The 18207-nt window shown below is 34.8% G+C and overlaps 2 protein-coding genes across 4 annotated transcripts; both read left to right on the forward strand.

The window, feature by feature from the left end:
• Window positions 1-10502: 10502 nt before the first annotated feature.
• LOC112776228 (casein kinase 1-like protein 4) lies at window positions 10503-15193 on the forward strand. Of its 3 annotated transcripts, XR_011877968.1 has the most exons (10): window positions 10503-11000; window positions 11449-11518; window positions 11641-11776; window positions 12047-12142; window positions 12275-12345; window positions 12532-12593; window positions 13557-13593; window positions 13772-13854; window positions 13932-14088; window positions 14781-15193. XR_011877968.1 is itself a non-coding variant. In XM_025820302.3 (9 exons), the coding sequence occupies exons 3-9, from the start codon at window positions 11684-11686 to the stop codon at window positions 14027-14029; spliced, it is 540 nt and encodes a 179-aa protein (XP_025676087.1). In that variant the 5' UTR covers window positions 10503-11000; window positions 11449-11518; window positions 11641-11683; the 3' UTR covers window positions 14030-15193. The 3 variants fall into 3 exon arrangements, 2 of the variants coding, with proteins under 2 accessions (XP_025676087.1, XP_072084542.1); XM_025820302.3 differs by having other exon boundaries at window positions 13932-15193; XM_072228441.1 differs by having other exon boundaries at window positions 10516-11000; window positions 11606-11776; window positions 13932-15193.
• A 1434-nt stretch (window positions 15194-16627) lies between these two features.
• LOC112778733 (uncharacterized) lies at window positions 16628-17906 on the forward strand. The gene is made up of 2 exons (XM_072228514.1): window positions 16628-17766; window positions 17810-17906. The coding sequence occupies exons 1-2, from the start codon at window positions 16628-16630 to the stop codon at window positions 17904-17906; spliced, it is 1236 nt and encodes a 411-aa protein (XP_072084615.1).
• The last annotated feature ends 301 nt before the right edge of the window (window positions 17907-18207 follow it).

The raw sequence follows: 18207 nt of genomic DNA on the forward strand, positions 1-18207 counted from the left end.
TATTTTTTTTTTTTTGGTCAGAATTTGTTAATCAAATAATTTAACATTATACTTTTAATCAATACTTTTAAATATTATTAACTAACCGACAAAAACAATAAATTATGCACATGTATCAAAAGTTCAAAACATCTTTATCAGAAAGAAACATAAGACGTGTATAAAAAACACTAATTGGAATATTAGAACTTACTAGAAATAAAACTAACGTTATCGTGTTAATACTTAATACCACTTATTTTTAGGTGAAATTTGACACTATAACAAAGCATTGTGGTTAATATTTATGAGAATAATAGAGTCCTTGGTGTGTTGGTCAAAAGTTTGGCAATTCATAAGCGTGGGCATGGAGTACAAGATCTGTTGCACACTTTGGCTATGTTGGCTTCATTCATGTCAAAACCTAGTGCCCGTGTGGAAGAACACTACAAAGATGTTCATTCTGATTCCCCCAAAAACGGGAAAGAATCATCTTTACCGAAAATGAGGCATGCATGCTTTGCAACTTGCAACACTACCATCTTAGCTTCTTATATTTCCACACAAACTTTGATTTAAAAAAGTTTATTTTTGTCAGACCAAATAAATAATAATAATAATTAAAAAGGGAAAACAATAAGAAAACAAAAGCTGATGAATCTGAATTCTGAATTTCTGACCCCCCAAATTGGGGAAAGAATCATCTTTTGTGAAAATGAGCCATGCTTTGCAACACAACAATAATCCTCTTATATATCAACAAACAATTTGATTTATGAATGTTTATTTTGTCAGACCAAATATTAATAATATTAAAATTAAAAAAAAAAAAACTGAATCTGAATTCGGATCCCCAAAATGGGGAAGGAATCATCTTTAGTGAAAATGAGTGCATGCTTTTGCGTCTAATTTTTTTAGGCCAACGTAAAATCTTCTTTTATGTGAACACAGAAGACACAATATGATGTAAAAAGGTATATAATGTCAGACCATTAAATAAATAAATAAATGTATATATTGTTTTCTGGTTTTTTCGTTGCTAATTATCTTATCTTCGGGTTATACTCGACATACATGACAAGTTGACGACATAAACATTCGCATGCATGCAAAGTTTGATATAATATTATCATTCTTTTTATATAAAAAATGGAACCGAATGAAATTTTGTTCTGTTGAATTCCACAAAGTTTTTCTTTCTTCTGTGTCACAAAATACCTCAAAGATTTAAAATTCATAAATAAGGAAGTAAATATTACAAATTTAGAATTACTTATAAAGTATTATGTAAAGAATAAAATTATTCATTAAAAAAAAGTTTGCTTTATACCCCTGAAAGGCCTGATCTGTTTGACTAATTTCGATTTTTGGTAAATAATTTTGTCATCATTTCCTGCCGTTTTCGGTGTTTTTTCTCATCAAGGTGATATTATTTTTGGATAATTTCGGTAGTTGAATATTTTTTATTTTTTAGCTGGTGTTGCTTTAATATATGAAGAGAAGCCCAACTATTTGTCTTTTGGGTCTGATCTGGGAAGCTATTGCAACTTGGGTTTGGTATGTTAGCCTAGCTTATAATTATTGGGCTCACTATTTTTGTTTAGGAAAAATTATTGGATTCTCTCTGTAAGGAACCCATCAGTCTTTGATAACAAAAGTAACTCCAACCCATTAGTCCTGTTCAAAAAACGAAAAAATAACTCATTAGTCCACTCCTCATGTAAGAGATCCATGGTTATTGTTTCTTTTATATTTTAAATCTTGAACCAGCCAAATGTGGTAAAAGTGTGAGGAGTGTGTAGGTGTGTTGTATACCTAAGATTGAGGGTTGTCTAATTCATTGGGTATCTAGAATTAGGGGTTGTCCAATCCACTGACCAAAAAAAAATGTAGCCCTTTCCATCCTGAGTTCGATTGATTTACTACTTATTTCTAGCTTTTTAAAAATCCGGTACCGATAAGAGAGGCAGTAAGTTTGAAGACAGACCAGATTCAATAGCACTGATAACACCTCAAAGACCAAGAGCCACGGATAATCTAACTCTAACAATGGATATTCATCCCATTTCGAGTTCTAAACTATTCTGATAATTGACACGTTGATTTTAGTACCCGTTAAATGATAGGGTGGGTTCAACTATTTTATAATAAAATAGTAAATAAGTACATAAAAATAGAAAGATTTAATTAAATATGTTAGAAAATAATTAGAATCAATTTAGATCAATTAGTATCATTTATATTTATATAGAATATTTATATATTAATTGTAGGATTGTATATTTTTATTACTTTGATTCTTCTAGCACCTATATATACTCCTATGTATTGTACCTTTGGTGACACACTCAATAATACAATATTTTTTTTCAATTTATTCTCTTGTTTCTAATATGGTATCAAGAACATAGCTTTTTTCTTTTTTTTTTCCCATGAAAATTCATTCATAGCCCCGTTGTTTTTCTCTTCCGACAGTGCTCTTTGCCCTCATTTTTTGACCTTTTTTCAACGTTTTGATTTGTCACCGCCACCACCACCGTGTTCGTCTCGTCGTCAAGATTCCAAAGCCTCCAAACTCGCCGCCTGCCGCCGCCAGACGCGCCCTCACGCGCCGCCTGAAGACCGGTGTCCGTTTCAAGTTCTCCTATCTCCAGCACCGTTAGATCCTTCGCCTAGTATCAACGGCACCAGACAGCGCCATGTGTCGAAGCCAGCAACACCTACAGACCCGCTCCAGACCGCGTCGAACTCGACCCAACTCGCCTCTCTAACCCGCGTACCACCTCCTTGTTCGTGTCAGCATTGACGTGTCTCCTTTCTCCTATCACGCGTTGCCATGTGTCGCCCTTTCCTGCTGATGTGGCATCTGACATGGCAGATAATGGGACCCTTCTTTAGGTTTTTTGGTAAGCTCTTTTCAATTCTGCCATCTGTTTTCTCATTTTCGGCCCTGAATTTGCAGTTTTCTCTCCTCTCTTTGATATTTGTCTCTACTATTTTGGAAAAATCAGATGTTTTGCTGCCACAGATAGAAACGGTAAATTCTGTCGAAACTGTAACCGTTATGGGCACCTCTTCTCAGATTGTCCTTCTGTTGAATATCGCAAATGCCAACAGAAAGGTCACATTAGCTACAATTGTCTACAACTGTTATGCCATTATTACAAGCTCTCGCGACATTTTATTACTGCTTGTCCTACTCGCCCACCACGTCCTGATCATCCTAACTTCTCCAAGAATGTGTTTGCTTCTGCTGTTGCTGCTACTACTGAATCTACCACCTATGCTCCTCTCAACCCGTCTTTTGTCTCTCTATCTGAGATTGCATCTCTTCTTAAGCATCTTCTCTCCCTCTCTGGTAATACTCATGCTGCTTTTTCGACCCCTCTAGGTAATTCTAAATGGTATTTTGATTCTGGTTGCTTTAATCACATGTCTCTTTTGCGTCATCTTTCTTGTCTTTGTCTACCACTACAAATGCACCTTCTGCCAATACTGCTAATGATTCCCTCTTGCACACGACATACAAGGGTTCTATCTCCCAGTCAACTCTTAATCTCCCTGATACTTATTATATTCCAAAATTGAACTTCAATCTATTTCTGTTGGTTAACTTGTTGATCTCGGTTTTGATGTCAATTTTTATATTTCTGGTTGTCGTGTACAGGATCGTCGGAAGGGACAAATCATCGGGACTGGACGTAAGGTCGGAAGGTTGTTTGAACTCGAGAATCTTCATATTCCTCCTGTGCCAAATTCCTGTGCTGCTTCTTCTTCATCTACCCTTCACTTGTGGCATCACAATCTTGCCCACAGCTCCTTAGAAAAATTGCGCCCTTTTGTGTCTCAGAGTGTTTTGGGTCAGGTTAAAAATGAGTCTTTTGATTGTATTTCTTGTCAAACTACTAAACAACCTGCTTTATCTTTTCACAATAATTCATCTCTTGCTTTCTCTCCTTTTGATCTTATCCATTCTAATGTTTGGGGCCCTTCTCCCACCACTTCTATGGGAGGAGCTCAATACTTTGTCATTTTTATTGATGATTATTCATGCTTTACTTGGGTTTATTTGATGACTAATCACCATGAGCTACCTCAGATTTATATTAACTTTGCCACTATGATTAAAACTCAGTTTTCCAAGGTCATTAAGGATTTTTATGCGATAATGCTATAGAATACCGTTCTTACAGAACAAGGTACTTTGTCTGAGTTTTCTTGCCCTAGTACGTCTCAACAAAATGGACGAGCTAAACGCAAATACCATCACATTCTTGACTCTGTTCGTGCAATGATTCTTTCTTCTTCGTGTCCTAAGCATACTTGGGGTGAAGCTGTTTTTACTGCTATTCATGTTATCAATAGACTTTCTTCTTTTGTCCTTGGTAACGTTACTCCCTTTGAGCATCTTTATCATACCTATCCAGATTACGGTTTTCTTCGAGTTTTTAGTTGTGTCTATTTTGTTATTTTTTAGCCTCATGAACATAGTAAGCTTGAACCTCGAGCTCGCATGTGTTGTTTCCTTGGTTATGGCACTGAATACAAGGATTATCATTGTTGGGATCCTCTCTCTAAATGTATTCATATATCTCGTCATGTTGTATTCTGGGAGCATCACATGTTTTCTCGGTTCTCCTCTTTTGAGTCCATTCCTCCTACTCAGTCACCTTTTTTCACTAACCTCAATGTTGATCTTTTTCCTAGTGATGATTCTACATGTTTTATCTTGAGTCAACCTCTATAGCCTCCTACTCTTCTTCCTTCTCCATCTCCCAATGATTCCAGCCCGAACGATGATCCTGCTCCTGCCGTCATGCCTCCTCCTTCCACTCGTTCTTCTAGGGTAAGAAATCCACCTCCTCATCTTCTTGATTATCATTGTTTTTCTACTATTCTTCATCAACATGAACCTAAGTCATTCAGAGAAGCCTCCACAAATCCAAACTAGCAGCAAGTAATGCAGGAAGAAATTCAGGCACTTGAAAAAGCACACACTTGAAGGTTGCTCAAGGTTGTACGCAAGAGTATGGTATTGACTATGAAGAGAGTTTTGTTCTTGTTGCTCATCTCACATATGTTCGAGCTCTCCTTGCCATTGCTGTGGTAAAAAAATAGTCTCTCAGTCAAATAGACGTGAAGAATATATTTCTTAATGGGATTTGAAAAAGAAAGTCTATATGAAACCACCTCTGCGTTATCCTTGTTCTTCTAGCAAAGTTTCTCTCCTTCGCAAGGCACTTTATGGTCTTAAGCAAGCTCCTCGTGAATTGTTTGACAAGTTCAGAACCGCTATATGCAATCTCGATTTCACTTGTAGTCCTCATGAGAATGCTCTCTGTATTCGTAAAGTGAACGTAGAGTTGTTCTTCTGCTTTTGTATGTTGATGACATGATCATTACTGGAGATGATGTTGATGGTATCTCTGATCTCAAAGCCTCCCTTCATCATACATTTGGGATGAAAGATCTTGGTTCTCTCATTTATTTTCTTGGTCTCGAGGTCATGTCCACAAATGATGGTATTTATCTCTCTCAAACTAAGTATGCTTTAGATCTTCTTGCTCGCACTAGGATTACAGATAGTCACACTGAATCTACTCTCCTTGAGCCTAATGTTCGATTTACACCTATGGATGGCACTATTTTGGATAATCCTACTCTTTATCAACAGTTAGTTGGAGGTCTCGTCTACTTGACTATCACCCAACCAGACATCGCCTATCCAGTTCATGTTCTTAGCCAGTTCTTGTCAGCTCCTCGTACTACTCATTATGCGGCAGTTCTTCGAATTCTCCGCTACATCAAAGGCACCCTATTTCATGGCCTTTATTTTTTCTGCCCATTCATCTTTATCTCTTTAGGCGTACTCAGATGCTGATTGGGTTGGTGATCCCACTGATCATCGTTCTACTACTTGTTATTGTTTGTTTCTTGGCGACGCTCTCATTTCTTGGCGAGCTAAGAAGTAAACATTCACTGCTCGATCAAGCATAAAAGATGAATACCGTGCTCTCACTGCTACCACTGCTGAGGTTGTCTCAATTCGTTGGCTTCTCGCAGACTTGGGTGCTCCTCAGTCATCCCCAACCGATATTTTTTGTGACAATCGCAGTGCTATTCAGATTGCGCATAATGATGTGTTTCATGACCGCACCAAACACATTGAGATTGATTGTCACTTTTTCCGGCAACATCTCCTTATTGATGTTGTTATCCTCATCGCTGTTGGAACTCTGGATCAAACTGCTGATATCTTCATGAATGCTCATCATCCTACTCGTTTTCGAACTCTAGTATCCAAACTCAAGATGGTATCCTTAACTCCCATTTTAATTTGAGGGGAATATTAGAGAAAAATTAGAATCAGTTTAGATTAATTAGTATCATTTATATTTATATAGAATATCTGTATATTAATTATAAGATTGTATGCTTTTATTACTTTGATTCTTCTAGTACCTATATATACCGTACCTTTGGTGATACACTCAATAATACACCATACTTTTTTCTAATTTAGTCTCTTATTTCTAACAAAATATAATAACATTGAGCATGTTCTTTTGATCGAAAAAAATGTCAAATAATTATTAATTTATATATCTTAATAAAATACATTATGGAGCATATTCTTATAAATTTATATATTATAATAGTTAATTAGTCAAACAAACAAAATATTTACTAGTTTCATTATATCTTAATTTTTAAGATTTTATTTTTATTTAAAAAACCGATGCATTCTATTTCTTTTAATTTCAATATATATTTAATTTAAATTAAATGTATTCTATATAATATCTTAAAAATAAGTACAAGTTATTATATAAGCAAAAAAATTATTATCTAATATTATCAATTTAATAATATTTTTATGCCTAATTTTTTTTTGGTTATGAACATAAATATACTTTTAGTATATATTTAATTTATATTAAATATAATATATTAATATTTTAAACATAGATAATCTATCATAATAACAAAAAAAATTAAATAAATGTTAAAAAACGTACAAATCAACGATAGCCTAATCCACAAATACACTAAAATACGGGAAGAGCTTAATCCTTTAGTGATAGAAAAATTAAATTAACATTTGTTCTAAAAAAAAGTAAAATTTTTCGAGAAAATAAAAGAAAAGGTAAGAAAAAAAAAAAAGAAATAAAGACTCTTAAATCTAAATAAAATAATAAATTGAAGTGTTAATCCTAAATTGTATTCATATCATCACATATAACACCACACATAAGAAATGCAGCATGATGTGTCACTACATGGAGCACTATCAGGGGAGAGTGGATCCTTTCAATCTTTATGCTTTATTTATTTGGTAAAGTGTGATTTCTCACAATTTAATATCTTCTCTTACATGTTTTCTCTTGACCTCACTTAAAAAATGTAAGGTGAGATATCATACTTTATCAAATAATTGAGGAAAAAAATTGAGAGGATTTATTTCTCTATCAAGGAGGCTAGAAAATGCAGATTTATTGTTGCCGCATCGTTAAAGATTTATCGTTGCTGCAGTGTGCCATATCGGACCATGTTATTCCAAATTCACCTCACGTCCTTTCGTTGTTCTAATCTGTCGTTGCTGCATCGTTCCAAGTCCATTGTCATCGTTCCCCCACTTTTATGGGGTTTCTTTAGTATTTATTTTGTTTAACTATTTCTAAGTTTGAATTGTTTAAGATTGAAGAGCGCGGATGGTGAAGGGACGATAGCGGGACCAAGGCGATGAGAAGGATTGACTTAGGGTTTGTCATTTTTGTTCTTTGAGACTTGAGAGAGTGGCAGTAAAAAGAAGTAAGAGTGAGGAGATTCGTTTCTTTTTCCATTTTAAATTCAGCTTAAAAAAAAAAAAAGAACCCTCAACCTCAAATGAGGTCATTTTGGGTGAGGATCTTTTCTTCTATTCTTTAAAAAAAATGAGTCTTGATTCAATATGACCAATTGATTTTTGGTCGGTTTAGCAATTTGACATTGATTTCTCTCCAAGCGAATTTGCATTTTAAACCGAACCGCATAAACTAGCAGTTTGATGCATGAGCATCTCTATTATCTTTTCTTAGTAATTTGCATGTGAATTTGCTACATTATTATGAGATTTAGGTGTTTTAAGCCACCATGAATGCTACTTTGAGTTGTTTTGTTATTTGATTTATTATAGGTAGCATTTAGACAAGTTTGGCAGAGTTTGAAAAAGAGAAAAGACCAAGAATTGAAGACAAGTGCAAAAAGAATTCGTGGATATTGTCAACCCTGACCTCTTCACACTCCAACGAGCATAACTTAAACTATAGAGGTCCAAATGATTTGGTTCTAGCAACACTAGAAAGCTAACTTCCAAAACTTTTCAAATAGTCTATGCTTATTCTCTGGATTTAGAGCATAAGGTGGCGCCAAACGCCACATCACAGTGTTTGGCACCGTGATCAGCGCCATATACATCACAAATCTCAAGTAGAGTGCCTGGAATGCCAAGTTGAATGCCATCATCACAAGCCATCTCAAGTATGGTGCCATACTTACTCACTAAGTTGAACTCGAGGACTCCCATGCCAAACACCATGAACTCAAGTGATGCTCAAGTTAGGCGCCACTCCATCCAAGTATGGCGCCACCAATTGCACCCAGGATGTGGTCCCACATGTATTTAAATTATATTTTAATTTATTTTTAATTAAAAAAGATATTAATTATTTAGGTTTTTGAATTTAATTTCTAAATCAATTAGGATCAGATATAAAAGAGAAGATATCTCAGCCCTGTGGGCACACTTTTTCTATTCCGCACTTTACAGAATTTTTGAATCCTTGTTTTCTCTGAATTATGAACAACTAAATCTCCATTGTTAAGGTTAGGAGCTCTGTTTATTTGGATGAATTAATAACTATTAGTTTCTACTTCTGATTCATGCATTGATTTATATTCAAGAATCTATTTCGTTCTTCATCCTACGGATTGGAGTGTATTGGAAAATAACTCTTTTCTAACTTGATTTCTTGTTGAATCTTGAAAAAATTATATCACTTGAATAACAGCTTGAAATTGAATTCTCATAACTCTCTAATTATCTAGATTTAATGTGATACGTGACATATAATCATATCATCTTTGGATTTTTAGGGTTTTGGTATGGCTTATAAACTAGGATTTGAACTTAAACCCTCTAATTATATTAAGTGACCAAAGAATTGGCGGTTAATTGAGTTAGAGGAAGATTAAATTACCAAAGAATTGGAGTCTAATCATTTAAATTTTGATGTGAATTGAATCTTTACATAATCAAAGTAGTTAATAAGAATTGTTAATCCCGAATTTTGAACATCTCCAAAACCTTAATTATTTTCTCACATTATTTCTCACAACCAATTTACTGTTTGCTTTTTTCACTTTTCTGAATTACTGTTTAATGCAATTTGAACCCAAAACACTTCTTTTTTCTTGTCTGACTAAGTAAATCACCCAATTATTGTTTGATCCATCAATTCTCTTGGAATCAACCCTCACTTACCTGAGGTATTACTTGGTATGATCTGGTGCACTTGCCGGTTAGTTTGTAATTTTCAGAATCTACACAAAATTTTTGACGCCGTTGCCGGTGATTGACTGTGATTGGCAACTACTCATTGTTTGATTATCTAAATTAGATAATTTTTTATTTTCAATTAGTTATCTTTTATTATTACTTTTTTATTTTCATTTTCTATTTCTTTTATTCCTTCAATTTTGTTCCCCTCCCCTGTTTTTCTTTTTTTATTTTATTTTATTATTATTTAGTTTTAATTTTATATTAAAAAAACAAAAAAAAAAAAAACAAAACGTTCGTTCTATTTTTTCATAATTATATTCCTTTTAATTTTTTATTTTCTTTTATTTTTTTCCTTCAATAGAACCTCCCATTTTTGTTCTTTACTTTCTTTTTTCTTAATTTTAATTCTTCCTTTTTTTCAATTTTTCGTTTCTTCCGTTTACCTTTTTTTTATTTTATTGTCGGCTTTTACTTTATCAATTGTTTAGTTGTATTTTATTTTATTTACTAGTTGTCTCATTCGAATTCTTTTTACTGTGATGTTGAGGATTCACATTTTTCTTTTTTTTTTTATTATTTATGCAGAAGAACAGGGATAAAAAACTTTTTTTTGACTTTGATCATGAGATTGAGAGGACTTTAAAAAAACGTTTATAACAGACTAAAACTTATAAAATTGCTGAAAATCTCAAAAATAATTTTAAAAACGAAGCTAAAAAAAATTACTATAGAACTAAACAACAATAATGTTATCATTTCTAATGTTTCTAATAATTCTAACACTACAAAAAAAAAATAGTTTAAAATGATATTTACATTACAACAATTTTAAAAAATTGCCATAATATTATAGTATTTTTTGATGCTGCCATAATTAATTAGCATAAAATGGCGGCATTCGGTGATTTTGGCGGTTAAAACCGCCATTATCGGAGCTGATTGTTAAAATTAAAAAGGGCCTAAACGAAGGAAAACCCATAAGGCTTGGAAAACCCAAATATCTTAAATCGAATGTGTCCCAAGAAGGAAAACCCTAACGCGCGTTGCCACCATTGTCAAACCCGAAAACAACGATTTGTGCTCTGCTCCGGCGATGATCTGCACCAGCGACTGCTCCGACGACGATCTGCTCCAGCGACGATTTTCTTGGCATTCTCCTCCGACGAGATTGTGTGCTGGGAACTGAAAGGATCTCTCCTGCGACCTCCAGCGACGATCTCCTCTGGAAATGTTCTCCTCTGGCGGCGCGTTCTCCTCCTTCAGCGAGCTTCTATGATTTGGCTTCGATATGAAGATTTGTCGCCACTCATCTCATCGCCATCATTCATCTCTGCGCCATCGTAAGCAACACCGTTGTCGCTATCTTCTTCGATCTGGTTTTCAATCTGGCTCATCTCCTCGCCGTGGCAAGCAACACCGCTGTTGCTACCTTCAGCAAGCTTCCACAATTTGGTTTTGCCATCTCTATCACTTCTAATAGGTAACTCTTTGTTCTTTTAGATCTACTTCATGCCCTAGTAGGAAGAAACAAAGAATGCTGGTTCTGTTTTTATTATTGTGTATTTTAACTTTCATTGATCTTTTGTGATGTTGTTGTTGTTAGCTTGTTACTGCTGCATTTTCTATTGTGTTGTTTTTTTGCTTCTAATTTTATTTAGTTTGAGATCTAATCTGTTCTATTAAACTGATTAATCTGCATCATTTGTCCAAAATTAATTAGCTCAATCATTTTATTTTTCTGAATAATTTTAGCTGCTAAACCTTTGTTTGCGTATCTGATTGTTGCGCATGGTGCTTTTTTTTTTTAAACAGTTGTTGCTTTGAGCTAATCGTTGTTTGTTGCAATTCTGGTGGTTAAAGCTTTGCAATTTTCTATTTTCATGCTGCTTAACTTTCTCTTAGTGGGATTTGGTTTGGTGTTGTTGCAGGAGAACACTAAAACAAAGCATCCTTAATTGCTTTATGAGGCCAAGCTTTACAACATTCTCCAAGGAGGAAGTATGTTTTTTTTTTTTCCTTTTTTTGGAAATATTAAGCTATTTTCTGAGTGAAGAAAAACAAAAGAATTGACTTTTGACTTTTGAGATTTTATTTTCTTAATATGTGGGCGGCATTCCTAGCATAAGATGGTCTGGTGTAGATGGGGAGGATAATGTTCTTGTGATGGATTTGCTGGGGCCTAGTCTTGAGGATCCCTTTGTGTATTGTGGAAGGAAGTTCTCATTGAAGACAGTATTGATGTTGGCTGATCAAATGGTGACCTTGCTTTGCTTTCACTTCTTTTATTTTATTTTTTGGTTATAAGGGTAACCACTGTGCCAGAAAATTAACCACTTACCTGTTTTATTTTTGTTCATTTTTTTCCAGATGAAACAGATGAATTGTTTTAGCACTCTTTATCTTCTATACAGTTCTGCTGAAAATTTTGTCATATGCATCAGTATTATAAATCTTGTTGTGTGTTATGTGTTCTGATGCTAAGAGCGCATTTGGTACTGACTCTTTCTTAATTTTGTTGGGATGCAGATGACTAGAATAGAATATGTGCATTTCAAAGGTTTTCTACATAGAGATATAAAGCCTGACAACTTCCTCATGGGACTTGGTCGGAAAGCAAACCAGGTAGCTACACGGTTACAGCTGCAACGCTGTTTCGCGTTAGTTAGGTTTTAGCAATTGAGTGGCACTTTTGTTCTTCAGCTTTGTTAGTGTTAAGGCACCATGCATGCATAATGAAATTGTTCTACTTGTCAGGTTTACATAATTGATTTTGGGCTTGCAAAACGATATCGGGACTCTACAACTAATCGCCACATCCCTTACAGGTTTCTATAATTCTTCCATTGACTTGGTTCTGTTCTCTTTTCCCTTCTACTTTTCAAGTTTGGTTTGATGTGAAATTGTCACTCATCTGGCTATAAGTTAGCAGCTTTCTTGAAGATTGTTTAATATTTTTGTGTGCATCTGTTTTCTTCTGCATCTCTCTTCTCATCCATCATTATCCCATTCAGGGAGAACAAAAACTTAACGGGGACTGCATGCTATGCAAGTTGCAATACACATCTTGGGATTGGTAAGTCTGACGTCAGAAGTTATTTAATTGCTTCATTGCAAATAAGCTGAATTAACTACTTTTTTAGTGTTATGGCAAGATTTTGCTACTAGTAATGTCTTTCCTCCCTGCTACTTCCATTTGTAACTACTTTAATTACTTTAAGGATCATATGGTATAAATAAAAATAATACGATGGTCGGTGTTACTACTTCTTCATTGATTGAAATCTATCCTATAAAGTATATAAAAAAAGTATATGCTAGTCAAAATTAAAGGCATTATATATAAAATAATTTTAAGCAAAGCAAATAGTTATCTATTAAGAGTAGATGTTTGTTAGTTAATTATATAATCATCATCAATTAAAACATCATGCTTATTTTTCTCATTTTCTGTCCATCACGGGGTTAAAACATCAATATTGGCATGAATATTTTTGGTTAAGGAGCTCAAGAGGTTTATATGTACTCTGGATCTAAAATTCACAACTTTCCAATCCAAAAATCTTGTCCTGTTTTTGTTCTTTTTGTGTTCAGCTTCATTCTTTTCTTTGTTTCAAGTACATGATCCGTAAATGAAGGATGAAACTTTTGAGAGCAAGAATGTCTAAATATATGAGTGGAAATCAAAATTGAATTTTTCCTAATGAGGGTTTTCAATGTTGAGATTCTGCATATATGGAATAAATTCTGGTAAAGAAAGTGGTGGTTTGTTGTGATTTTGTTTTTGGAAGTTCGAGATTAACAAGAGTATATACTAAATTCTCAACTAGGGGACCACAGCCTCACTTAACTTGTTTCTCTATCAAAATGAATAACTATACATCACTTTTGACAGAAGAATATATTTCTATGAACGGCAGTTGATAAATTCTAGAATTATTCTATTGAAAATTAAGCATAAAATGCATGGTTGAGTTTGAGTAGTAACCTATGTAAGGAAACCTGTGATTTCCTGAATTTGAGTTTGTTTTGTTTGCAGCTCATCTCAGCTCCTGGAATCTCTTCCACTTCCAAATGTAAGAATATTTATTCCTTCACTCCATTTGAGACTTTCTTAGTTGCTTCACTCCATTTTGTTGGACTAAGTGGCTGGCTTCCAGGCTCAAGGTATATTATTATAATATTATTTGAATCAAGAACAATAATATCTTCTTTTTGTGGTTGAAAGTTGAAACTTGTTATTTGTCACTGTAGGAGCTTAAGGAACAAAATAGAAGTTTCACATGAATCAAGAAGGCGAGCTGCTTCATTACCCATGTTGCTGTGTCATGGAATATGTAAGTATCATTATTGACTATAATTCTAGAGGTTCAAGTAAAAGCAAATGTGTGCATCATTAAATTTCATTTTGTAGGTGATGATGTAGTTCCATACAAATACGGAGAGAAATCAGCCCAATGCTTATGTTCATCAGGATTTCGATATGTTGCATTCAAAAGCTATGATGGATAAGTTGATTTTATAGCAAAATGAGACACAACACAACTTTGAGTTTTAAGTTGATTTCAATTGTAATCCTTATTTTTCTCCTTAACCGCTTGAGCTCCTTATTTCTTTATATTCATGCCAATATTGTGACATCATCATGAAACTAATATACTGTGGTCATAACATGACCCGGTAATGCAAATTTGGATGTATTTTCACCTAAAAAAATCGATTTATAGGTTTAAATCGGTTTTACAATGGTAAAAAAAGAAAAACTGATTTTTTGAAGTGTCAAAAATGATTTACATGCTCAAATTGATCTTGTATAAAATTGATTTTTGAACGGAAAAAATTGTTATTGATTTTGTAACCGGTTTTTTTTCATTTAAAACCAATTAGGTATATTGACCTGAATCAAACTTTTAGTTAACCAAAATCAAGGTTGTATTTTTTTTAATTAACCTTAACCAGGTTCAGTCCTTCTAATATCCGGTGGACATTCTATATTATTATTATTATTATTATTATATTATTATTATTATTGCATCCTTAGCTGAAATCGTGTGAATATGCATATCATTTGAAGTAATTTTTAGGTATTATAATTCTCTATTTCTTATTTAGACTCGTATCTTATTTTGAATAAGCTCTTAAATTATGTATGAACATATTCATGCGTCCTGCGGATTCCTGCTTACATATCATATTATCATGATTATTGGAGGTCATAGAGAAATACTTTGTTTTACTTCTTACATCATAACTGCTCTTCTAGGATTGATTTTTAAGACGTCTTGTAAATCAAGGATAATGAAGTTGGAGTGTTGGAGCAACAAAGATGTTGGAGCAAGTTCTTGGGATGGAACTCACAAGAGACCAAGAAATTAAGGCAGACTTGTTTTAAAGCTAATTACAAAAGGAGGAAACTTTTGGCCTCCAAATTTTATTCATCATCACTTAGTTAAGCTCCTTGTCTTGTATATTCATATTCTAAGTAGTAAAAACAACACTTATTAGATGGTTTAAATACATTATTAGATATTAAGATAGTTTAGGAAACTGGATGGTAGATTTGACTGATTAGTGCTTATTGCAATGCTTGTATTTTGGTAAGTTTAGGAAGACAAATTTTTGTATAGGAGTTATTACTTTTGATTTTTAATAATAAAAAATTATATATTACATTAATACTTTGTTTGAGTTATAATATTTTATTTATGTATTATGACTTTTTGCAATTGTGAAATTTTAATCACAATTTATTTAACACGATAAAAACGACGGGTTTTTTAAACGATAAAAAATGTCACTTTTAATTGGTAAAAATGCCGTTTTAACCAATAAAAATGTCACTGTCAGGGTAAAACGGTGGTTCAAAAATGCCATTTAACCAACCAAAATGCTACTGTCAGGGTAAAAATAGCGGTTCAAAAACGTCGTTTTAATTAACCAAAACGCCACTATGTCAGGGTAATAATGGCGGTTCAAACTGCCGTTTTAACCTATCTAAAAATCGCCATTTTAATCCTGGAAATAACGGCGGTTTAAACCAGTGTTGTCAGAACTGGACCGACCCGGCCGGTCGGACCGGAAAACCGGCGAACCGGTGCTATAACCGGTCCGGGTGAGTCATCCAACCGAAGAAGGAACTGAACCGGCGAGACCCGCATTGAACCGGCCGGATTTTATCAGAACCGGTGAACCGGCGGGTTTCGTTTAACCCGGACCGGTTCGAAATTTTTTTTTTTTTGCGATTTAAAACGACGTCGTTTCTTTAAAAAAAAAAAAAAAAAAAACAAAAGCGCAGAGCTGCTGCGTTTTGTAACCCTAGCCTCCATCCCCTTCCCCTGTTTCCCCCTTTCCCTTCGCATGCTCCCATACCCAAACGTTTTGAGTTGAGACTTGAGAGTTGAGAGTTGAGAGACCACCATCACCATCACCATGGCGCCATGACTCCATCCCCTGCTACTCGCCTACTCTGCTTCAGCTTCAAGCTTTCAGCCACTTCGTCACCCCGTCGGCCCGTCACCTTCAAGCCTTCAACCACGCGGCACTCACCTCACCACCGCATCCAGAGCAGTGCGCGACTCACCCCATCCATCAAAGATTGAACATTGAAGTCGCCTCCTCGTCGCTCCTCGCTCCAGGTCTCCCTCAGTCCCTCTTCTCTACTCGACGCTCGTCGCTGATCCATCCGTGCAGGTAAGTTTTTTTAATTTTTTAATTTTTTGAAGTTAATTGATTAATGATTATGGTATGCGGGCAGATAAGAACATGTTTGATAGTTTACATATGTTTGAACTTTGAAGTTAATTTTTTAATTGGTGGTTCACATATGTTTGAATGTTTGATAGTTTGATTTCTGTTTGATTTTGGTATGTGGGCAGATGAGAATTGTTGTTTGGTATGTTTGGTATGTTTGATTTCTGTTCGATTTTGGTATGTGGGCAGATGAGAATTGTTGTTTGGTATGTTTGATTTCTGTTTTATTTCAGTTCAGTACTTCAGTTTGTTGATTGTGAATTGTTGGTTGCTGTTGGATATTATTGTTAGTAGTTAGTGGATTGTTGTTGTGTATTGTTAGTCATTTAGTCCTGGACCCTGGTTGATTAGGAATTTAGGATGGCTTCATCAAATACACCATCAGAAACACCAACACCAACTTCTCAAGAACAAGGATCAACTCCTGATCCAACAATTGGAACCCAAAAAAATAGTAACAGAGGAAAAACTGATCCTGCATGGGGCCATTGTAAACAAGTTTTGGATAAAGGAAAAACTGCTCTGGTATGTATTTATTGCGAGAAGCATATTAGGGGTGGAGGAATTAACCGGGTTAAGCATCATTTGGCTGGAAAAGGTGGAGATATTGAGGCATGTCGAAAGGTGCCAGCTGCGGTGAGACACCAATTCTCCCAAAACATTGAAGATCTTCGAACCAAGAAAAGAAAAACTCAAGAAGAATATGCAGAAAGTTATGGTGCTTGTGATGACGAATTTGATGAGATTGAACGTAATGAGATGCGACAACAACAAGCATCAAGAATTCCAGCACCTAGCTCTAGAAAGGGAGTTGGAAAACAACTCAAGGGACTACAATCCTTTTTTCCACCGGCAGCAACACCTGGTGCTCAACCAAGTATTAAAAGTGTTCTCCAAAGCAAAGAAATTGTGGAGAAGTGTGATATTGCTATTGCAAGATGGATGATGGATGCCTCTGTGCCATTCAATGCGGTTAATTCAGCTTATTATCAGCCGATGATCGATGCTATCGCAAATATGGGTGCAGGGTATAAAGGGCCAAATTACCAAAGAGTTCGTGGATATTTGTTGAGTAAATTGGTTGAAGATGTAAAGAAGATGATTGAAGGTTATCGTGTGATTTGGAAACAAACTGGATGTACTATCATGGCTGATGGATGGACTGATCGTTGTAGGCGTACTTTAATTAATTTCTTGGTTTATTGTCCTAAAGGAACTGTTTTCCTAAAGTCAGTTGATGCTTCTCATATCTCGAAAACTGCTGAGGCTTTGTTTAAGTTGCTTAGGGATGTTGTGTTATTTGTTGGTCCTGAGAATGTTGTACATGTAGTGACGGATAATGCTGCAAATTACGTTGCTGCTGGAAGGTTGTTGGAATCAGAGTTTCCTAGATTGTATTGGTCTCCTTGTGCGGCACATTGTATTAATCTGATGTTGCAGGATATTGGAAAGTTTGTGGAAGTGACTGAAACTGTGTCACAAGCTTCAATGATTACGAAGTATATCTATAATCACTGCCATCCTTTGTACTTGATGAGGCAGTTCACAGGCGGCCGAGAAATACTTCGTCCAGCTCCAACTCGATTCGCCACTAATTTCATTGCTTTGCAAAGTATTTTGGCTCAAAAGGATGCATTGAGAGCTATGGTGGCATCTAGAGAATGGACAAGTTCAGCTTACTCTAAAGAAGCCAAAGCAAAAAAGTTTGTGGATCAAGTCTTAGATTCTAAATTTTGGAATCAATGCACTGATATTGTTAAGCTTACGGAGCCACTTGTTCATGTATTGCGTATTGTGGATAGTGAAGATAGAGCTGCAATGGGTTTCCTTTATCAAGCTATGTATAAGGCTAGGGAAGACATGGTGAAGAGGTTTCAAAAAAGAAAGAGGGTTGTTGAACCTTATTTGAAGATTTTAGATTCACGTTGGGATTTACAACT

The sequence above is a fragment of the Arachis hypogaea genome, chromosome 19 (genome assembly GCF_003086295.3).
Source record: "Arachis hypogaea cultivar Tifrunner chromosome 19, arahy.Tifrunner.gnm2.J5K5, whole genome shotgun sequence".
Taxonomy (NCBI): domain Eukaryota; kingdom Viridiplantae; phylum Streptophyta; class Magnoliopsida; order Fabales; family Fabaceae; genus Arachis; species Arachis hypogaea.